The sequence below is a fragment of the Lampetra planeri genome, chromosome 14, assembly GCF_965212315.1.
Source record: "Lampetra planeri chromosome 14, kcLamPlan1.2.h2, whole genome shotgun sequence".
Lineage (NCBI taxonomy): Eukaryota > Metazoa > Chordata > Hyperoartia > Petromyzontiformes > Petromyzontidae > Lampetra > Lampetra planeri.
In genome coordinates this window covers 2,754,419-2,779,178 of record NC_136120.1, presented here as the reverse complement: position 1 = coordinate 2,779,178, position 24,760 = coordinate 2,754,419, and the positions used below count along the sequence as shown (strand labels likewise).

The 24,760-nt window shown below is 45.5% G+C and overlaps 1 protein-coding gene across 14 annotated transcripts in view; it reads right to left on the bottom strand.

The window, feature by feature from the left end:
* LOC144722300 (protein phosphatase EYA1-like) overlaps positions 1-24,760 on the bottom strand; it is a 153,674-nt gene that overhangs the window by 18,523 nt on the left and 110,391 nt on the right. For all 14 annotated transcript variants that reach the window (XM_078600424.1, XM_078600425.1, XM_078600423.1 and 11 more), the window contains 4 exons: positions 22,139-22,313; positions 17,701-17,837; positions 15,777-15,860; positions 5,000-5,089 (listed from right to left, as the gene is read on the bottom strand). In XM_078600424.1, coding sequence (XP_078456550.1) covers positions 5,000-5,089; positions 15,777-15,860; positions 17,701-17,837; positions 22,139-22,313 — 486 coding nt within the window. The remainder of the gene's footprint in view (positions 1-4,999; positions 5,090-15,776; positions 15,861-17,700; positions 17,838-22,138; positions 22,314-24,760) is intronic.

The window sequence follows — 24,760 nt, the reverse complement described above, 5'->3', positions numbered from 1 at the left end:
TCTTATAATCCACACCTTCATGAGCCTTTTACATGGTGCTTGCGCCCTCGAAAATAAGACTACATATTTAAAAAAAGGCGTAATATCAAACGGTGCTTGGAAGGAATTGTTTTAAAAAAAAGTTAACTTTACAAATATTTAACAACCAAGTGTAAAACACCTCTCATGGCTCAACATGCAAAGGACAAGAATTCCACTCCGCTCTGCGAGTTCCACGACTGCAACGCGTGGAAACCGTGGACCCGGTGCCTCTGAGAAGAAGCGTAATGGAAATGGACATTTTGATTAATGAACTGCAGGGGGCAGGGGGGGGGCAGGGGGGGGGCAGGGGGGGGCAGGGGGGACGCGGCGAAGGCTGTCGCGCTACGTCACCGCGCTGGCTCCGCGCCAGCCACAACGATAAGCGGCGTCTCAATCGGACTCCACCGAGCGCGGCGTCCGCAGGGGGAGCACCGCCGGCCCGCTGAAGTGGCCGCCACGCTCAGACGTAATCAATTCCGCGTGTCTTTTGGTGGAGCGGTGGGGGCGGCCCGCATGGCAGTGTTTAAGTCTTCTGCATCAATCATCGAGTCGCGGCAATCTCCACGGCGAGAGTGGAAAACATTGGCTCAATTTTATTTGGATTTCCTGAGCAATGTGCCACATTCACGTCGGTTTAATGAAACAAATGTGAGCGCTCTTTGGCGATGAATTACAAATCTGAATTGTAAATGACAATCTAATACCAATTTAAACATTCCTGCTGCAGGGATTTGTAATATCAGATTCTGCGACGGTTGCTGGACTCAAAGGTTAGGTTCTGCAAATACATTTAAAAGCGTGAGTGGCTTTTAACATTTTTTTTTAGGTCAGTGAACCTCTCCCATTGTGTGTGGTTACCAAGAACGCACGCAAGGTAAGCATCATAAAAGAACTATTACACAATAAGCTTTCACGACGGTCATATTTATAAAAGATAAACAGAAACCTGAGAACCAAATACATTTCAGTTATTCAAGGTTCTGTGTGTGTGTGTGTTTATATATAGCTCAAATCAAACCACTCAGAATACGCTTGACCTCGTGAGATCCTGGAAGCTAAGCAGGTTTGAGCCTGGACGGCACTTGGGAGGGTGACCACTATGCACGCCAGGTTGTCATGGGCAGCAGCGTGGCAGTCAGCAGAGGTAGTGCAACACATTCTATGCTCCCGTGGTGAAGTGCTGCTGATCCCCACTTTCACCGAACTGCAATGACCAGCGTGGTAAAGTATGGTCAACCACACCCCATAACCGACACAGCTTGGAAACAAAACCCTTCATCCAGCAGTCGATAAACAAAGGGCTGCACACTATTATCAATTAATTTTCTGGCTGTTTTTGCAATTATTCATAACAGTTCGAAGGAAGTATAACCAAATTGTTGTCGCGAAATGGCGTCATCCTGAATGTGAATTTTCATTTGTTTTTAAAAGCAAGAAGAGGGGCAATGTTAATAGGGTGTGATCATCGGCCCTTACACGGTGACTGCCCATTTGGACAAGGCTTTCGATAAAACCACAAATAACCCACGTCACATACACAATGTGATGTGACGTGCTGGACACTGAGTGTCAAAGCCTTGCGGTTTCACTACGATTTGACTCTCATACACACGAAACGTTTACGAGAAGGGGACAGTTGAGGTCTAAAAAAAGCAGACATGTAAGGGATTCATCAAATCACCGATAAAGATCAATTCTTCCGGTCACAATACGTACTATAAATCACGCGTGTAAGCATGAAATATACATGATTTATGAATGTTCCGTTTTGGTTAATGAAGCAAACAAGACGGTAAAAAGACAATGAATCAAATCACAATCCGAAATTGTCACAATTCATACAATGGTAGGGATGGGGTGAATATTACATGCATTGCTTAAGGGTTACTCAAATTTGGTATGGTAGCATTAGGCAGGGCTTTTTGACCCTGCTATGGACACATGGAAAAAAGAAATGGACAATGACAAAGAAAACAGAACAAAAGCTGGTAAGTGCACAAGCAGCTAGCTTGGATTTACACCTCCGATTAGCACGGTTGGATACGTACGGTGCAAAAGAAGTGCAACATACATACAAAAAAAGTTAAATTTTTATTTGATCAGGTAAGGCTCACCGAGCTGTATAGCCCTTTGTAAGAAGTGACCTGGCCACAAATGATAGTTCAACAAAACAGCTTAACATGTGGAAATGTATAGCAGCCTAATACTTTAACCACATGCTTCTAAATGTGGAGGGAGAAACCAGAGAACCCAGAGAAAAATTCACACGACCACGGGGAGAACATGCAAACTGCAAGTATACAGGCATCAAGGTCGGGATCGAACCCAAGACCTCTTTCAGACTAGGTGAGAAAATTCAAATCTTGTCACCACGGTGCCTATATTGACTGTCAACGATAATAATGTTGACTGTAAATAATAGTAAGTATGCTTTGGCGAAACATCGCTAGACGGGATGATGACCGGTGGTTGAGACTAATGATGCAGTGACAGCCACAGGAGGCGGGAACACTTCCGATGTGTCGTCCTCTGGTGATGGAGTGATGACATCAGCTGGTGCGCAGGAGCTAGATGGTTGTTGCATTGCGATATCATGAGAGATGGCAGGAGCTGGAAACGCCTTCAACCATCAGTGTGCATGGCTCATTGTTGTCGACTGTGGTAGCATTTGACAAGTCTAGTACGTGACTTTACCGAAAAAACCTAAGAATATGAATCCTTGCAGTCACGAAAGCTTCAAATCTAGAATTAAAGTCTAGTATGCATTAGCCATAGACTGTATTATACTTAATGGGTTACAAAACAAAGGAAGCAAACGCTTCTCCATTGCCCCATTTCCCTTCCTCTTCCCTCCCCTCGCCCCTCCACTCCATCCCATCCCTCCCCTGCAGCCCTTTTCGTGACCCCCACCATGTGCCCTCTGTTACGGTCGCTCGTTCCTTAGCCCTTTGCCCGCCGCTTGCCATCTAATGCACTCGGATTTTGTTACCGCTTTGTACAACGCCTTGAGCTAAGGCACTCTATAAATATAAATAAGATAATATGTGAACATATATGTTCGACATACAAAAAATAGATATTATTTACATACCATGCAGTAAGATCGTAGATTGCACTTGCAGTCATATTTGTCACATGTTTGGCTGAAGCTGCAAGACTAAGCTAACAACATTAAAAAGAGCATACAAATATAAGGCGTACGTTAGTAACAATGATCGGTTTCATTTAATCTTAAGCAGAATGATCCTTTTGTTAGGATTAAGTCCACCCAAATCTCTTGTGCGCATTATAGCCACTAAACCTAGAGCGCATTATAGCATTGTATACAAGGTTACATACTCTCCCTTATCAATCAACCGTATAAAATCAACTTTTTTTGTAACATGCTGCCTGTACTTGGGGGTTGTCCGACCATACATCACCATGCTGGCCACGTGGGTTGGTGGAGGGTGTTGGTGGGGGCGAAGCGCCTGGACTGGTTCAAATAACACCCTGCCACTGATGTCGGCTGTGGCTGTGAATCTGATTCAGGTCATTGTGTACATAGTGTAGCGCACCAAACGCTGTGCCACCATTCCATCAATCCAATTATACTTAAATGCTGATGTAAAAAAAAAGCCCATAAGAAAATTAAGACCAGTACGTCTAATAACATCTCGGTAAGGTCATTGACTGTTCAGTCACTGTTCCACAGAATTTTTATTTGACCTTTGAAGCTCCCCCATTAACATGATTTATTTTTAATTATAATAATACTAATTTACAGCCACTATCAATCCACTTCTGGAATAAGGCCTCCCAACACCACGTCAATCGGAAAGGTTGCTTGAACGTACTTTACCATGCTGGTCAATGTGGGTTGGTAAAGGGCTGGGAAAAGACTAATTTAGACATTACTCACCACTGATATTCACCATGGCCCGGGTTTATAACAGTGCACAAATCACTGTGGAACCACTCCACATTGTTCAATAAGCTAGTTTTAAACTGTAACATTACAAGATGATGGTTGGCAGGGTGCAAACACTCCTAACAAAGCACACCTGAAGAGTCTGACACAATGGATTTATCAAAAGAAGTTTAAAGCATCATGGACTTGCATGAATATTTTATGTGAGATTTAAATAAAACATAAAAATGTTTACTTATTTCTGTACAAATTTACCAAAACCTTTGGCTGTAGAAAAACAACCCCAAGTTATTATTTTAATGTTAAATACAAGTACAAAAATACATCCAGGTAATGTATCATTTGGACCAGTGGGGGTGTGAATCGGCATCAGTTCCCATCGATAATAATTAAAGCTAGATGCATACCTTGAATTGCGTTTATAAGAACCCACGTTATTTTATACGTATGTGTTGCATGTAATGGGTTCTAGTGACCCCTCCAGCCGCTAGAGGCTGCCGCTAAATTCCCCGCAAAATAAAAAATTCCTGCATTTCATCGTGACCTTGAAATCAGACCCACGCATTGTTAGGTGAAATTGCAAGTTACATTGCGGTTGCAATTCATTATGAACGACGCTATTGCAACCGACCCAGGAGTCGTCACCCCCACCGACCCTGCCTTTTAGTGATCAGGACCACTACCACCAATTTGTTGGCAAGTAAACATTGGTCGTTCTATGTATAAACTCGCCCCCACCATAGGAATCAGGAATTTACACCACAGACTCTGTAAACAGGAGATGAATAACAACCTCAATGCTCAGTTGAGCTGGGAAATCACAATGACTTTGATCGATCATCAAAAAAACTTTCAACAAGCCACGTTATTGTAGTCCGCAAACTTAATTGAGCAGCAGTGGGGGGTTTTTTTCAGGACATATGGACCCATCTTCTGGATTCATAATCCGCTGAGGAATGCTTTCAGGCCACTGAAAATAAATTAAATATGAAAGAAAAACAAACAGATACACATCTTAAAAGGTTATCTGTGGATTTTCCACAGGGCGTAACACACGCGCGGACTCACCTCTAAGTCGTTGAAGAATAAGTGCGTGTCGGCGAGGTTGAAAATCATCTCCTCCATTCTCAGGCCTAACGACACGGACGTTGGAGGGTCCTGGAAAAAAAGAGAACGCCAACCGATCTTTCAATCTCACAAAACCTTTCATTTTGAGTCAGTTGATAGCCCACTTAGTCGATGATTTAAAAAAAAAATCACCTGGCGTGGCGGCGGCGGCCTCTGATCGCATCAAAACTCGGAAGCTAAGCGCGGTGAAACCTGAATAGCGCTTGGATAGGTATATCGCAAGGCACGCAGCAGCAGCAGCAGCGGGGCGCTACTAGCTGCTTCTGATGCTGCTGCTGCTGCTTCTGCTGCTGCTTCTGCTTCTGCTGCTGCTGCTTCTGCTGCTGCTGCGGAGAAGCTACGCTGTGGGCAGCAGACGAAAGTGCAGCGAAAGTCGTTGCTGTAACTATGCTCCACACGTCTACGCTGCCCCACATTCACCAACTCCCCCCCACCCCCCCCCCCGTGGAATTGACCAGCATGGCGAAGTATGGTCAAAATAACTCCCACGATCCGCGCGGCATTGGGAGGCCCTCATCCAGCAGTGGATGGACACGTTGCTGTACATGAGCTCCCAACGACACTAAAAAGGTCTCTCTTTCAAGGGAGATGCGGGTCGCAAAAACAATACACAACCGCATGTGATGAAAGATCAGAAACAGCCCTATCTATACCTTATGCAGGGGACACGATTTACAAAACAGGAAATCAAGTCCTTAAATGTTGCATAACATTAAGCATAATTATGCAATCGAGCAGTACAATATACAGTTTAAATAATATAGATTGTGTAAGTACTTTATGACGTTTATTAGAACTACACTCCTCCACTACCCAACAACAAATAAAGTTGTCAGGTGGTCAAATGCGCTAACTGATCCTGTTTTTAAGCAAAACGGCGTGTTAAAGAAGCAAGTAATTGAATATGTATAAAATATTTTCAACATAACCGGTTTTGCAAAAAATGATCACGAATTGGTCGACTTTCCCACATAACTTGATTTATGTGGCTTTGTCAGATGGTGGAGGGTTACAGCTCTGACTTTATACCTAAACGATCTGACCCAAAAGAAACCAATTACGAATCTGATGATGTTTGGTTGTGAAAGCCTGAGAATAAAATAAAAATACAACCCTTTGTCAAGCCACTGCTGGATGAAAGCGTCCCCCCCAAACTGTGCTGGTTATAGCGTTGCTTGACTATACTTCACCACACTGGTCAGGACAGGTTGTCGATAAAAAATGGGGGGTCAGGGAGGGGGTGAACCGAAATTGGGCCGCCGCGTTTTTAGCGCTGAAATCAATTATTGTTTTTTACAAGAGCCTGATACAGAGCGCCAGCGATAAAAATAAAAGGGAGGGGTGCACAGATATTTATGCGTTTAAGAGCATTTGGCTGCGATACATTTCTGCGTGATAAGCCATTTCGTTGAGCTATCATTTGTGACAGCCAGGTCGCTTCTGGAAAAGAGCTCCATAGCTCAGTGGGCCTTAACTGGCAAAATAAAATACAAATTGTTTCGTTTATTCCACGAACGAAAGCCCGAGGCCTGGTGCTCCCAGGGCAGGAGAAAGGAGAAATGTGGGCTCACTACCCTACTAATGAAGGGACAACGATCAGGAGATCATGGTATTTTTATGGGGAAGGGGAATTATTGTTGTATTCTAATTACAAGCCCTCACCACAGCAACTTCAGGCGAGTGCAAAGTAAATTCATCTCACAACACGGTTTAATTAATACCCGAATCACCAGAGCGCCGTACGACACAACCGTGAAAACCTAGGTAGTACTTTCCCAAGCGACTCACGGTCAGGAACTGTCTGTGCCGTGGTGCTTCAATCAGTGCATACGTGACGTGCAGCCAAAGCTCCCGACAGCGGCGAAACACACCCCCTCATTGTACATGTCGTGTAAATGACATCGCCGAGAGGGAGAGATTGAAACACTATCCGACAAAGCAACTGCATCAATCTCAACAGATGGCAAGAGTGATGGCGTTCATGTCAAATATGACCATTCAAACTTGAGCACGTGTATTTCAGCGCTCATGTTTCCTTACACACCATGGGATTTCAAATAACATTAAAAACTACGGTCTGATAAAAATAGGGGGGGGGGGCTCATCCTTCACAAACCCCCATAGGAGTGATGTGGTTAAGTATGGTCAAAATCTCCCCCCATCTATGACATTGTATGGGGTGGACTTGAAACCCACAGTAGACTGTAGATTATTATAATCATTAAATGCATCTAAAAAATGGGACTCAAATGTTCTCCAAGCCGTGGTACATGCTAGACAATCCAAAATGAGGTCTAATCACCAAACCCAAATATGTTCAACAATAAATACCTGAACAAGATCATTGCCCGAATAACACTGCCAGCGTGCTTCAGGCTGCCTTCCAATCGTGTTCAAGTGTCATGTTCCCAGCACTCTCACGCAGCATTTCTGAGATCGCCTATGAATAGGGTTGCCACCTGTCCTGGTTTTCCCAGGATCGTCATACATTTTTTGTGGGTAGCCGTCCCGCGAAATCCATAAGTTGTCCCCGGGACATTAAAAGTTTAGGTTTGTGTCAGTTGTGTAACGCTACGCCGCTCGTGACAATGCGTTCAAATGTAGTTCTCTACTCCTCCAGTCTGTCGCGTGAAATATTGTTCGCTCCACGATATGACCCGTTCTTTCTTTCACCTCAAGAGGTGGCAACCAGAGCGACACATGCGAGTGACACGTGTCTGATAGATGCACCTTCTTCCGAAGCCAACACATGGTGTGCTATTGTTATTGCCAAACAGCAGCGACGTCATATGTCACAAGACTCCACGAGTCTCGCCTAAACCCCCCCGTCGCCCCCCATGACCACGGAGACACGCAACTATATCCAAGCCTCAACCTCCATCTGCTCATCTGCTCCATCTGTCTCGCCAACACCGAGGGCCATCTCTGTGCCTTCAGGCAATTTCAATAATGCAGGCCGTGATTTACGACGATGATGATGATTTATGAGTGACGATCACATCCAACGATAAGAGGTAAAACCTGATTGATCTGTGAAGGCTGACGATGCTGACGAACGACAACAAATGCATCAAGACTGCCTCGAAGTAAATAAAGGGACAAACTGGAAATACCGCTGTCAACATCATCAAGAAAACCCGTCTCAAAAATTAAATGACTGTAACTTGGAAAAACATTATTTCTGAACAGAATTAACGTGAGAAAATGTGAAGATTATGTTTCATTTTATATAGAGTTGTCCCGCAAAGACAACAATTATTTGATGCCATAACCCAATATTGATAATACACATGCAAAAAGTGTATTCAACAGGAGCACATAATATCATTCCCAGCAAGCATTGCAAGATGACATCACCAATCTTGTGCCTATTCTCACGATGGTCACCAGCTGAAGGCAGGCGAGGCTGATGTGTTTAATTTAGACACCACTAGAACAATAAGACAAGTGGATACAGGTTTCATCATAATTAGAAGTCATCGGTCCAGTATCGCCATTATTACATGATGAGTTTGTGACATATACGACATGTTGGTGGTTAATGACCACACCCAAGACAAGCTGACATTAAATTTAATTAATGTTTGTCGATTAACAGAGCTTTAGCATCGCGGTACTCTCTACATATATGCATCCATCTAGTGGAACATGTAATCAAGCACCACAGAACACCCCATCAATCAAACAAGTAAAACAAATGCAGGACTACAGTAATTTAAAAAACAAGATACTAAATGTTTCTCAGTGTTTCCTAGTATGCACAGGGTGTGAGTCACTTGCATTAATGTTTTGTTTTATACTAAATGCGAATTGAAGGACAACTTTTAATAACGAAAACAAAATTTGTGAGGCAATGCTAAGCATACACATACGTGGCAGACTGAACCCAATTTTAGTTTGTATAAACATTTAATTTTTCGATGCTCAAAATCCATCTGTTCTTCATGAAGGAACAAAGGCCAATGTGTCTGTCCTGTAGAGCTTGGTAATATTGCCGAGTAGTTATATTAATTATTGACAAAGATCCTCACTATAGCCTTCACAGACTGTTTGGGCGAGTGCTGTTCACGATCAGCTATAAAGGCTGGCACAGCACACGAGGGGATAGGTGGCTAACACCATGCCCGGCCGTCTCTGTATCCCTATTGCTAATGTTTATAAGGCTGAGTCGACGAAAGGGAGGCCCCCACTCAAATATTCGCTGCCTGATATTGGTCTTAAGGGAGAATCTAACTGGGTTTGCCAGGTTTGTAGTGCAGTGCGCTAACCACTACACTAATCGCCGACAGGCCTAAACAACACGTAAAGCATTTTCCCTCCTCATTATTGAATGAATTGCTGAAAAATATATTTTTGATTGCGCAGAAAGTAGCAGCATGTGGCGGCTCGAGGGGGGGGGGGGCACAAACCCGCATCGCACACAACACATACGGACCGGGAAAGCAGACATTCTTAAACACGTAACTCTACGCAAAGCATCTTGAGATTAACAATTGATATTTATTGACGAATCGATGCTTCATTAAACCCCCCCCCACACCACACGCAAATGCACGCCTTGAGTGTCCGCTCTGTGAAGCCCCGGGGCCCCGAGATTGAATCCCACCACACATGTCGCGCACTGGGGCCAGACGTCTTTGTGCTCAAATGCCATAGACCTCTCTGGGTGCACGCCAATATTTGGTCACGTACGCGTGACGCGATACACACGCACGTAACTTACTCACGCACAGTGAACCTTCTTTTGTAGAAGTAAACGGGTGGCATAGCGCCCTGCTGCTCCTTTATACCGCGACAAAGGTTCAATTGCAACCTTTGTAACCCGGATAGGGCATCCCCAAAGGTTGACTCGGCCCCAAATATTGGTTTCGCTGCAGTTGACGCTGGGTTGTGGGAGGAGGTGGGGGGAGTGGAGGAATCGTAAAATGTGTGCAGCGCTGGTCGACTCCTCCGTTGTGCTCAGGGCTAAGAAACGAATGCTCTCAGGCAGCCCAGTCCCTCATCACTCTAAGAGGCCATATGGTGGATCTTTATCTTCATAATCAATGACATGACAAAGAAGACGTTGATAATGTGCACTTAGTTGCACAAGCACTCGGGCGGTTACGATATGCGGTCAAATGCAAAATCACAGCCTATACGGTTTGGCATCTATTATGCAATATGCTTATACAATATTTTACCAGGACATCAAAATTTACAAGACGATCAAAACATTGATTTGTACTTAGCTTCAGTGCTTCACTCATTAAGCCAAACATGTGCCTGTTTATTGATTGCATTCAACATCTCAGGTTTAGACGAATAAACTGCTGTCGAAAATAAGCACGTGCCTATCAGGTCTAGCACAGCACACCACTGAGTGGTATAGCTAGCACATGTAATGCACAGCCAACCTTTGTATCTCGACTACAGAAGTTTATAACACTTAACCAGCACCGGTTACTCATTCTAGCATGAGGGACGATCCAGACCAGCATCTGACACCGATTACAACTGGCGCAGTGCACCACTAGATGTTCTGAGAGAGAATGGATACAAGAAGGAATCATTGAGAAGTGTGATGAGAAGGAAGGTGGCTAATGTGCGTTGTATCGCAAGAGGTTCAGCTGGAGATACCATGAAGATGATTCTGCAGGGAAGGTTGATGGGAATGTGAAGAGGAAAAGGAAATGCATCAGTTTGGTGGGACTATGTGAGCAGTGCTTTGGGATGCCGAGCCAGTCAACCTCGCGTGAAAATCCTCGCGAGAGAATGCTTAGAAGTGGAAAGCATCCACCATGGAGATCGGACCTCCGTTACGAGGATGACACGAGGCAGACAAGACAGCGGCACCGCGGCCTCGAGTAGAATCACGGCGCAAGTGCCCTCTCGCCAACCATCACAGAATCACTCCCCTATACGTCCACGCAAGCACGAGCACGCACGAGCGCCTTAGCCTGTCCACGAGCACACACGGCGCGAGGCTTAAGGCCGGGGCGGCCACACTAAGCCGCCGAAGCCGGGTCGAGGCATGCACCTGCGCACGCCCGTCGGCACCCTCCCCGGCCCGCGTTCTGTCATCGGGCGGCCGTTCCCCAGGCCGCAGCAGCTGACGCCGACCGTCAGCTTTATTGCCTCAGTCGCCAATTTACCGTGGCGGAAAAATAAAATTCCATACCATCGCACCAGGGCACCCCTATTTATAGTGTTCAGAGTTGTGCAGATGCCAGCAAATAGGCAACGAAATGAACGTTGTCCGCGAGGCCCGAAGATTGACGATGGCGTGTTGGTGTTACAGGTGGGCTGGGAGGTGGGGGGGGGCTCTGGTGTAAAAATGACGCCCCAGGAAAATAAAAAAAACCCCATGAAATAAAGCAAACCGAATGTAAATACGGGACTTCTCATTCGATGACACAAAAGATTAAAACTAAGAAATACACATTCCACTTAAAGTGTGTAGTTCTGAGTTAAAAAAAGCATTAAAAGGGAACTACTTAAAAAAATACCCAAAACATTTCGTTTTATAAGCTCAAACTGAAACAACACTGTGCACACACACATATATATAAACATGTGTACAAAGCCCATAAAGGCACAGAATGTTACTGTTTGTGTGTGCAAGTGACAACATGCCGACTTGATTAACCAGAGCAGTCGACTGTCAAACACGATACTGATGCCCTGGTTTGACATTTTTGGGATATTTCCAACCCACCAATAAATTCCAAATGCCTCAATTCAGCTTCCAACAATGGGCGTCTTTTGTTCCATAACCAAAGCAATGCTTGGGGTCGGAGATAACGTCAGAGGACATGCAATAACAATAAACCACGATCACTGTCACAAAACGCGTGAAAAGCCGCACTCGAGAGCATCTGGTGCGCTTCATCGCGGAGTGAGCGTGCGTCTGCTAGCCGACACGCAGAGCCTCAATCCTCCAAAGTCTGTGGCGAGCTACAGGCTCCTGTCGGCTTGATCTCGGAATAACAGACGATACGCCGAATCGATAATTAGGACCATACTGACCGCGCTGCAACAAAAACGCCACTCAAAGTGGTAAAAACTAGACAACCCAGAGAGACTCGGCGCGCGCGAGTGCATAGCTGCTCAACTGGCTTCTGCTTTGGCTTGTCAGGAGGTTGCTGGCGGCAGGGGAATGGGAGGGAGTGGGCATGGCGAGGGAGGGAGGTGGGGCATGGTGGGTGGGTGGGGGGTGCAGCGAGCCAGGCATGAGGCCTGGGTAGGGGTAGCAAGTGGGGGGAGGGCAGAGAGGGGGGGGGGTGATAGGAACAGGAGGTGCAGTCCAGACTGGCAGAGAGGGGAGGGAGGGAGGGCTGGATAAACTTATGCAATCTCCCGGAATACATTTCTGCCGCTCTGCTAATTAAAAATGTATTGAAGGAACAAGAACTGCTGACATAAACAGCTGGACTGGATCTGGACAAATCAGAGCTGGATGATTGATAACGCCTTTTTTTTCCCCCCCACCCCATCTCTGATGCCAGGCCTCTTCATTAGACAAGGCCCTTTCTAACGGAATGATTGGAGCAGCTGCCTGTGCTCCCTGTGCTAATCTCAACCGAGGCTCTCCCTCTACGGCCCCACACCACCACCACCCATTACCCACAGCTTATTTGCTGATCCAACGGCACAAACCCATCACAGTTATCTGCTCCTAAATCCTGAGTTTCATTTTAATTTCGAATTCCAAAATGTCTTATTAAAACATAATAATACCATGGCTCCCATCTAACAACAGAGCAGCGTTGACCCTTTATGATTTTCTTTCTGTTTAAAATTGGAAGAGTGGGCCAAGGCAAATATTTAAACGGAGATCTCGCGCGCTTTGCTCGGCCGGGCGACGCTTGTGACGAAACCCAAGCCGACATTTTAACTTATCGCCTTGGAATTCTACAGTTTGGAATTTCCATACTATCAGAATAATTATGCAAATGTCAATGTTGTTAATTCAATTTACTGCATGTGGAAATGCTTGCATGCTGTATAAGTAGTACTCGTTATTGAAATAAGTTTAAAGGTTTAAGTGATTCTTCAAGGACTAAGCAAATTAAAGACAAACTGTCCAGTAAGATATCTATGAGGCCTTTTTGCCAGTATCAAAATGATGAAAAAATAAGAATAAGCTTGACCCTTTCTGACAATAAGACAGATGTTAAGATGTTTAAACACCAAATAGAAACCTATTGCAAGGCAGCAAGTCTGCATTAACCACACGTCCTTGCGGCAAAACGTGCAAACAAACGTGCCCTGTGGTTAATGCAGATTTGTTGCCTTGCAATAGGTTTCTATTTGGTGTTTAAACGTCTTAACACCTATTCTATTGACAAAACGGGTACGGATTTGTTTGAGATGGATTTGTTCACAATAAGAAACAGCCCAAACAGTGGAAATAAAGCCATGTATATTTTAACCAACACTAGCAATAATTTCCAGCCACATTAAATCAATGGCTACCTATATACAGGCATTTATATAGTAATTCAGTCACTTACATTTATACTTTGTGTGAACCAAGTAGAAAATCAGAAATATACAAGTACTGTATTAAAATAATGTAGAATAAAACTGTAGCTTTACTATCGCACCCCTGTGTGAAATTACCATTTGAACACCAGCACAAAAAAGCTGCAGTCGTAAGTCCATCATAATTTACATTTGCTCCACTGGTACCGAGTGCCGATGTACCCTCAACAAGGCCAAAAGAGCCCGCCCCGGAGAAATGTCATTTTAAAATATTTAGCCTACAATATTCACCTTCCAAGCAATTTTGCAAATGTGCGGCCTGGCAATACTATTTTATGGACGGCATGTTTTTGAATCCTGTGCCACGAAGGAATGCTGTACAGCATAGCTGGTGTTGCCAGCAGCTGGTCAGCTGTCAAACAGCCGCTGACTTGCCAGAGACAGTCTCCGATGACGGGGCAATTGGAATGTTTCTCTTAGCAACTGGGAAACAGCATCCACTTTCATACGAAGCAAGGTAAGGGTGTGTTGCCCTCCCCCCACCCCCAGACATCGACAGCAGGATCTCTCAAACTCCAGTAGACCCACCACGGTGGCGAGATATTAACTCCCTCGCCGTATATGCAGGAGGCCGTGGGTTCGATCCAGCCCCTGACGCCTGTGTATATGGAGTTTGCATGTTCTCCCCGTGGTCCCGCGGATTTTTCTCCGGGTTTTCCGGTTTTTCCCTCTACGTTTAGAAACATGCTTTTATAGTATTTGATTGCTATAAATTTCCACGTGATAAGCCACTTCGTTGAGCTATCATTTGTGGCCAGGAAGCTTCTGAAAAAGAGCCATATAGCTCAGTGGGCCTTGCCTAGTATTTTTTGTTGTATTATGTTGAACTAGTTTTAGTTTTATACCGTTTTACCTCCGTTCACATATAAATTACACATTTACAAGCGTACGTGTCTGACGATTTGTGATAGACATTCTATGCAATGTAGACATACATTGATTAATTTGAACCAGTGCTCTCTAAGTCACGTGGGACAATAGAAGAGACAAAGATCCGCCCCCATGCTCGGCTACACCAGGTACTTATTTAGGCTGAAGTCCACCAAGGGGGAGGGGCACAGGACTTGTTCAAATCTTCGTTGTTTTTTATTGGTCGGGAGCAGGAATCGAACTCGTGTTGCCGGGTTCCGTGTCGAACGCTAACCAACACACGTCCACCACACGTACACACAAAGACGTCGATGTGATATTGGAGCAGAGTCGTGTACGTCCGGTGGGTCTATTGTTGAGTAATAACGACGTGCGTGCAGCGTGTCAATATTTAATTTGTACAAGATGGACCATGGTGGGCTGCGAGGACTGGAGTTTAAAAAGAGAGCCCGATAAAGAGGTGAACCTATGACAATTTACCAGAAATGTGCCCCATCCCGTTGGACCTCAGAATGCTAAGCAGTGTTGAACCTGGATAGTCCACTTGTATTATGGGTGAGCACCACCATGCATTCAATGTGTAGTAGGTGGTTGATGCAGTAAATGGGCAGAGCAGCGAATTTCCATTGGCATTATAGGCTCCTCCCACCTTCACCGATGCGCACCTGAGCAGTGTTAAAAAAGCCTCGGGAGCCTGTAGGCCACAGGCAGGAGGTCCTGGTCTAGCAGTGGATTGATAAAGTCGGCTGCACATGTCCACATGCACACGTGCCACATGTTACACATGCCACATGCACACGTTGTCCACATGTATGTGTGCATGATCTAGAGTGCACCGAGAACACGTTCCCAGACTAAACCCACTTTCCACCACCAAATCTCAGGTAGATCATTCGAGGAAAACAAAAAGTTTACCCTATGAATCGATGTTGGCTGTGACATCATACGTGCAAAGTTAAAATGACCTTGAACAGACTTGGTGAATCAGTGGTTCATCTTGCGTGTGCAGTATATAGATGTGTAAGCGAACGACATTCGCAGCGGCTTGTGAGCTTTCAGATGCGCTTCTGCGGCCGTCTGGAACGCTCTTCCTTCTGACATTAGAAAGCCACTGGGGCTTTGCACACTTTTAGGTTTATATTGAAAACTAACTTCTTTAGAACTGCTTTTTGTGTTTAGTTTGTTGTCCTTCCCCCGCACCTCCAATTAGCATGGTTGGCTATGTACGGTGCGAAAGAAGTTCAACATACATACATCACCGCTGCACGTCGTACATTTATCCAAAATCGCCGTGCAACACCGTGAAATGCAAGGCACGTACCTTGCCGTATCTTGTGGCGTACGAGCCCGTCAAGAGTGAGTGGAAGATGATAATCGTTTCATCCAAGTCCCAAATGAAAACCCTCTGAAAAACAAGCGCAAAATAACATTTTGTAAGATACAATCTTCACTGGAAATATGTCAATGGTCAGCTGTTTGTCAACTTTTGTTTTTACAACTCGTCAGTGAACAAGAAATAAACAGACCTGCTAGAACGGAATGTGCTCAACCATGCTCGTGTACCATGTACTGCGAGTTATGTGGTGGATTCGAAACCAATCATGGTGAATGAAATAAAAAAGCATGATAATTGTGTTCAGTTTCATTCCAATTAGAGTGGCAACTCAGTAAACTCCCGTAGTTATATGATAATGATGATGACAAACGTGTGTGGGTGACTAGCAAAGCTGATTTTTCAGTTATTTTCCAATGTATTTGATATTTTACTTTCTGTATCAGACCACGAAACAAATAATTACTTCATAAGTATTACAGAGCAGTGTGCTCTATCTGTTAGAAAACATCTGAAGAAGAGATTGTTGACAGCACTTAATACATTTCAAGTGGCATTTTCGCCCTTTACATCATAGCACCCCCAATAAACTGACATTCCACTGCAATTTGATCAAATTTAATGTGAAGCCAAATATAGTCTAACAACAGTTTGATTATGTAGCCACTGGGGGACCGGGGTTGAGACAATCAACTCGTGAAACTTGAAAGCCCAGTTTAATCATGGGCGGCTGCAACCCAGATTTGAACCCAGGATCTCAGTGGTGCCCTCTCGGCCGTACGGACCTTTGAGCCAACCCCGGCCATCATCTCAGCAAAGCGAGATATTTCATAAACAAAATTGCAATTCAAGTTCAGACCAACAAACAAGACCAAAGCCCCACTTGGCAGAATTCCATGCACAGCGATGGTCATGCCCACGTGACCCCCCCCCACCGCCGCCACGTAGGAACGAGTGAGAGAGGCACAAGCTGCTTGTAAATCAGCGCCCGATGAAAAACACTGCCACCAACGCATCTGTAACACGGGGTGTGCGTTCGCTTTGTTGTAATGTGCCACTAATTGATTTTATTTTCGTCGATTGCGCCTTCTATCTCGGATCCCTGCGCCTCCCTTTGAAGGTCCCTTTATACCATCACCTTTGATGATAGCACATTTATTTTGGCACAACGGCGACGTTTACATTCAAACGACGGGCGTTGAAGCAATGCGGCTCAACACCTTTGGTGAAGTGATTAATGTAAATGGGCTAATTAGGGCGAACCAATTTCAGTCTTTTAAGTTATATCCTTCCATGTGTATGCATGCAGGCATACACGTATGTTTAGCTACATGGGTGCAGTGTTGAGTGGACGGATGAATGGATGAACGGATGGATGAACACACAGATAAGGCAGGTATAGGCAGGTAAGTATGCATGCATGCATGAATGTACCGATGGGGGCATGTTTGTTGGTGTGTAGGCAGGTGGAGAGATGACTGTGGTGGTACTGTACACATCTAGCTGTGGTCGCTAAGGTAGGACGAAATAGCAAGGCAGGAAGGTGGCCACTGGTAAATAGATAAATACCACGTACAAAAAGCATTTGTAGATTGGCATAAACACAAGTACATAGAAAATACAATCGAAGGCACATTAGAAGACTGGTATGCAATCAGGTAGTTGGACAAGTAAAATAGGTAAGCATACGATTAGGTAAGTATGTGATCGTGTACGGCAGTAGGTATGCAGGCAGCCAGGCATGGAGATAAGTAAATTAATAGGTTGGCAGTGAGCATGTAGTGATGCGTTGATTCAACTATTGTGCAGGGTGCTGGGGGGAGGGATTGTTGAGTGATGTCGATGGCTTGGGGAAGCCATCATCCAGCGGTGGATTGAACATGACTGATTATGATGATAAAGGCAGACTGACCTCCAAGTCTCCATCGGGAGGTGGAGAGGGGTTATTCCTTCTCCCGCGACCCCTGGATTTTCCACCGGAAGCGCGGCGCGTCCTCTCCTCAGACTCCTTCCCGGGTGTCGTGGGGCTCTGCAGGGTGCCGTACTCCGCTGCCGGGGCAGGTGGAAGGGAGACACACGAGGCAGCCTCGGATAACTCACGCTTGTATGCATGGCGTTTGTACAAACGGTGAACTTCTTTCGCACCGCACAAAGCCAACCGTGCAAATCGGAGGTGCAGTTGTCGCGGCGTTCGGGGGGGCTTGGGGGGGGGACATTGAGCGCAGTTTGGATGGTGCCGGTTTTTTTTTGTCATAAGTGATGCTTATAAATAACTAAGCACTGGCCGCGCATTTGTGCAGGATACAACATTCTGCGTGGAGGGTGGGCGTTGGGGAGGGGGCGCAAGGTCGGCGCGGGGCACGAACTCGGCTCACAACGATGCGGCATGCGGGTGACGTCACCGCGCAGGTGTGAGAGGCGACGTCACCTGCGTGCCAGCCAGCAAAACTTTTTTCCCGATATAGTACAATAAAGGATGGGATGGAGCAGCAGTGTGTAGCCGCTTTTTGAGCGATGCGCTATAATCACGGTGACCCGAGTTCCATTCTTGGCCATGGCTAAAATCAGTGGCAAGTGGAATCTCAACCAGCCTTGGCCACCACGCCCCCCTTACCAACTTAACGGACCACATGGTGAAAAATAGCCAAACAAACGCCCCTAGCTAACATGGTTTGGAAGGCCTTCATTCAGCAGTGGACAGATCATGACCGGTGATGATGATGACCATACATTTTCAGTGAAACACTGTGAACCAGGAAGCATTCAATATTCAATCTGGTACCTGGCTGACAAAGCCTATTACCCCTGCAAAACATAAATATGCTCCAAAATGAGAAGACGACAATTTAATTCCCCCATGGACACAGGCTGGGGGATACCACATTGGTAAAGAGCAGTGGCTTCCAATTTGATGCGTGCTTCTCGTGATTTGGGCAGCTTCCAGACAGATGTCCTGATAAACAGGACACACACGGGCCTGCTGGTTACGTAAAGGTTGAAGGACTGCAGAGACTAAAACAGAGGTCATGAGCACAGCCTCATTACTAGCTAGCGCCTGAGGAAAAAGACTTGGCATGGAAATGGTCGATGCCGCTCATTTCCACTTCATTCTATTGCAGTATCAGGAAGCGAGCAGTGGCAATGGAAGGCTTGGCAGCTTTTACAAGTCAATAAAACATATTGTTGCAAGAAAATTAACAGTGCTCACTTAAAGGAAGGTTCCACATTCATTTGCGGGCGCGTGTCTACCTAGCCTGGCACCGCAACCTTCAGTAACACGAGCGGCGATGGCATGGCGGTGTTGCTGTGCTGTGCGCGCTTTTTTTTTTACTGAGGCAGGAGAGCGGGGCAGAACTCTAAAGCGGGTGGCCGTTGCGTTAAACGGGTCAGGAGCCGTCACTTTGCAACCATTAGGGTAAGATCTTGTCAGATTTAAGATAACTGCGAAGCAGACTACAAGCGTTATTACGATGATGGATTCTGGAAAATAAAATTAACAAATAGTTTTCAACATTCGTGAAAATATCAATTGACCAAAATTTTTTAGTCGGGGCGAGGTTTGTTGTACTCAGATCACTCTTTCCCTCAGGAGGCTGATAATCCATCTTATGATGAGCGATGATGATAGCAGTGGTGATGACGGCTATGTGAAACCCTCATGCTACACTGCTGAATGTACGATAACGATAATGAAAGGCTCAAAACTTCTTAATCTTGTGGAGAATGTTGTGGAACTTTAAATATCCGCACACAGGCACAGAAACGTGCCTTGTGACCCTCTCTCGAATCAGTCTGTAACGCCAATGGTCAGAGCAACCATTAATAGGCATTGGAACGATAAGATATGTGAATGATGAATACTTGGCTACACCATCACCAACACTTAATTTGAATACAAAATGAGAGTTTGATGAGACTAAACATATCTTTTTTTAAAGAAAGATACGAGTTATAAACGAGAAAGCCAGTAACAATATTATGCAGGGTCAGAAAAGCACGGCGATAGAGAAACAAAACATTAAATTAGTATGAATCAGTCTGGAAACTCTGCAAATGATATCAGTGGAGGCAGAAGTTCCAATAATTTAAATTTAGCTTGGCTTAACATCAGTGCGCACCCTGCCACACAGAGGTCCGTGTAAATTGTACCACACAGCCCAGCGCCCGACTCCTCCGCAATCAAATAAACTGGTAATTGTGGCCCGACACACCAGCCAAACCGGACTAAATGTTCACAAGGAATACAAGGTCAAAGACTGAAGGTCGCACTTGAACCTGACAAATGACGGTCCCCTGTAGGATTAACACCTGTTCCGCGTTTCACAGAACCTTGCCTGATTTCTTGTCAATTTGAAACGCTCATTGTAAATGTGCAACAGGAATTCATAGTTATCGTGTGGCGACCGAACTTTAAACGCACGGTCAACAGGCATTACATGAAGCTTAAGCAGAATGACGGCGAGTAAAGAAACGTTCTAAAATAGGGCTCGCTTCCCGCGAGACTAGAACACAAATCGCATGTGCTGCACGGCGGACACAACACAGGCACCACCCCCTCATGACGAGCGTGCGCTCCTCATTATTCCGCTTCTTCTCAGCCAGAAGTCCCATTAATATGCGGGGTCAGCTGCTCCGATTGTCTCTCTCGATGAGCTTCTATTCTGCTCTTCTTCTCTTCGTCGCTGCTGTCCACCGTCCCCCCCCCCTCATACCTCGCTCCCCCGCATCCTCCCATCTCACCCTTGATCTCCCTCTGCTGCCATCTGCCCTGCACCGACAGTATCTCCAATGCCTTTCTACTAACTGCATCTTCTTTTGCCTCTTCTCAACGCAATCCCAAACTGTCCAAGTCTCGCCTCCCTTACCTACTCAACACTATCCGTAACCGCTGCCAAGGTGCCGATTGTTTCACATTCCACCTCATTTCTCAACATATATCTCTGCCATTTCAAGCACTCATCTCACTTTTTTGTTACCTCAGTGCCGAAGTCACTGCAGCATATAAACGATGGTCACACACACGTACCTATAACAGCACTGGTCGCATCATCACCCGACATATTTAATTATCAGTTTTACTGGCTTCTCTCTGCTTATATACAATTCCTGTAACCCTTCTTCACTTATGCCATCCTGCCCCAACTCGTTCAAATCTGTTCATCTCAAATTGCGAGTCTCCAGTGAGCCTGGACGATTTGACAGCCCTTCGCTCGGCCAGTTATTAATAGAGCGGAGCTGTATATATTTATCTTTGCTGCTATTGTTCGTCAGGACACGTTGTGTATAGCGACTGCGCAGTTGGCAAACCCCTCTCTATTCAAGACAAGGCGAGGACAGGGCGTGCATACGGCAGCACTGACTCGGCGGGCGGCGGGGGTGGGGGAGCGCGCAACGCGGCCCAACCACAATTGGGATTCGAAAAGCGTCCCGAATAGGGGTCGGCTACAAAAATAACAATACAAGCAATGCAGCACGTGAACACGAGAGACGGTGGTCCTTAATAAATGACGTCACGAGGCAGCGCTTAAAGAGCCGCATGCGGCTCTAGAGTCAAAGGTTGCCGACCGCCTGGTCTAGATGCAACCACCGCCTCTCGCCAGACCCCAATCAATCGATCAAACTTTATTTCTATAGCACTATTGGGTGCAAATGCAATACGTTGTGCTTTACAGGCATGAAACAGTCAAAGTGAAATTGTAGGCAAAATAAAATCACGTTGTAACAAATTTCTAGCAAAGACATAATAAAAATAACACATGAATACAATCCTAATTAAAAGCAAGTTTCAAATAGTTAGTTTTTAGATTTGTTTTAAAAGTGTTTAATGATTCTGAAGCCCTCAGGATCCCCTGGCAGGCTGTTCCACAGGCAAGCACCGTATACACTTAAAGCTGCAGCAAGATGTGCACTTTATTATAATTATGATATTAATGCTCTGTGTTTGTCCCAGAGTGCCTCATTAACTACGCTTCTTCAGGAGGGTACTGTGCACTGGGGATGTGTGGCCAGTTCCACGAATTCATTTTTTTTTTAGTCTCCACCCGGGGAGAAAGCCGGAAGTGCCCGGAGACAACCCGTCACGGCATGCACTGGAATTCCTCGGCCACCTCGCAGTCGAAAAGGAGGGACGCGGTTTTGCCTTCAGGCTATAAGGGCGGCGGGTCAGGGGAGAGGAGCGATAAGAGGAGCGATAAACGAGGGTTACCCGCCCACGGATAACGTCAGTGGCGAGCGAGGCGCGAACCGGTCTTGGGTCTTCCTCTGCGCCAACCTGAACTGACCAGCACGGTGAAGTATGTTCAATCAGGGGGGGCGGAGGGGCAGTGCGGGGGCGGGTGGCGATGTCGTACCGGCCTGGCTGGTAGTGATAGGCGCCGGCTCCTGAAGGGTGTAGGTGGCAGCCGTGGCGGGCGGGGTGGACGGGCTGCTGCTGCTGTTGGCCATGTAGGTTCCGTAGGCGGCGCTCGGGTAGTACTGCCCGACGGCGTACTGCCCCTGCGGGAAGCCGGCGTATGACGAGTACTCCTGCAGTTGCGGGGCGGCACACACGGCGGGGACGAGTTGGCGATGCGCGACATGCACGTTGGCGAAGACGTTCCCGTTTGTGCGTTTAGTTTGTTGTACTTCCCCTGCACCTCCGATTAGCACGCTTGGCTACGTACGGTGCGCAAAAAAAGTTAAACATACGTAAATTTTATTTTTGCGTGATGGCAATATGTTCAGGTCAATGACAATGTCAATGTCTGCTAATCGCGAGAGGGTGTGCAGTTTTGCCTTTTCCTCCTCTATACAAAGATCATAGAGCTAGTGGTTTACTACATGGTTGATGGATTTAGTTGTATGGCCACAGTCGCACTGTGGTTTGTCTTTAACGTTCCATTTGTGAAGGGGATATACATCGGCCTGTTGATGTTCTCATGCGGTTGGTTACACCAACAGTATCTTAGAAGGATTGTCCCAGCCAGGAGGTACGATGTTTAGGTCTCGAATTATGTGTTTTTCTGGGCGATAGAAGATGTTAAGAGGCAATAGCGGCAGACCCTGGGGGTCTACAGCAGCGCTGTTAGCTGCAATTACAAATTCATTGTGATGCAATTAATTACCCGTCAAGCAACTGCAATCGACCCCAGGTCTCAATCATGGCTGCTTTCTAAAAACAACTTTATGAATGATCTGTAATTAAACAGCAATGCCACCATTTATTTGCACCTGATAATTGAGCTAAAAGCCATCAAGAATGAATTACTCACCCACGCTTACGAGATGTAATTGACGCATCAGGGAATAATTGCTTAATGTCAAGTTACATGCATCGAATCACGTGTGTTACGATCAGTTTTCCGATGCAATAAACCCATTCCATGTTGTATACAATGAGTTCACGTGATCCTTGCATACATTCGTGACCACTACATTCATTCCACTGGCAAAAACATTATAAATTCTTTATCAAACTGTGACCTTGAACTATGACAATTCATTAAATTAATTGGGGGGGGAGGCAGGCAGGTGGGCGGGCGGGGATCATTACGCCTATCATGCTGAGTGTTTGAAATTTGAAAAATAGTTTGAGATATCACTCGCTACTGATGTTGGCTGTGGCCAAAAAATCTAACTCAGAATATGATGGGGTTTAGAGTGCAGTGCGCTAATCACTACCGCCACCAAGCATTTCCGATTCAATTTTTGCTGAATGTAATGTCGTCCACGTTTCGTGTATTGTGTGCATCACAGGAAGGAGAGGCAGGAAACAGAGACTTGATGGACATGATGCTCTAGGGGAATCCACATTCTGTAATTTAATGTATGGTTTAATTTGAAACACCTTCCACTATAATCTGGACTGAACTTAATCCACTATAATCTGGACAGAACACTTGCAGTGATTTTATCTGATCAAATAGAGCAAGACTGAGAAATAACTTATTCTAATTCCCTTCTCAAACCAATAAACGCCAACCATGTTGATTTTCACCTATACACGACCTGAGGAAGATTGATGAAGATACTGTATAATATAAAAAATCACGCATCAAAATGCTATATTATACATACAATAAAAAGGTTATTAAAAATAATAACAGGGTACTTATAATCAATTGTAAAGAAGTACCTCAGTATGTTTTGCCAAATGGCCTTCCTTGAAGAAAACCAAAGTCGGTCAAAATATCAGGATTTATACCTTTTTTCCATCACCTATTTTATCTTCCCTTAAAAAATGTTACGTTCAGCGCGAACATATTCTGCTTCATCCTTTAGCCGCGAAGCCAAGTGAGCAAGCCACAACGTTGGGGAAACGCGGACACGTTATGCCCCGAGAAGGGCTCACTGGGGACACGTACACCGCCTACAGTATTGTGCATGCGCGAGTGCATCTACCACGAGCGTAACCAAATTTACATTGGCATCGGCGAATGTCCCGAATTTATAATTTTACCACGGCTCGCAACTTATCACATGCCCTCTTTACGTAACGCGTCTTGTACGCGCGCTGTCGCCCCCCGTATCTATTTTGGCTCGTGACTCCCACGATAAGGCCATCACCAGGACCACACTGTAAACATGGCAGCGCATCTTAATCAGCGGCCATCAAGGTTAAAGTGTTTTTAATCAGCAAGTGAAAAAAACCTAAGCAAAGTTAGCATTATCAAATTGAGTATATTAATATGCACAGCAGTTACATTGCACACAAACATATTACAATATACAGCAGTATGTTAACAAATGGGCTCAGAGTATGGCAAAATTTAGATGTTTTCCACGAAACTTAAAGGAATCACTGTGTCCTGTATATTTAAGTACGTAACATTCAAGGTTGTATACTTGGTGACGACATTGAGACACAAGTTTGCTCCTCTTGCAAGTGTTACTGGGGTTTCAAGGCCACGTTTTCTCAGCTGGGAAGTCCCCAAAGCAAATAGGCACTGATTCAATGTTGCCACAGCTCGCTATCACGCGACATCGGTGGGGTT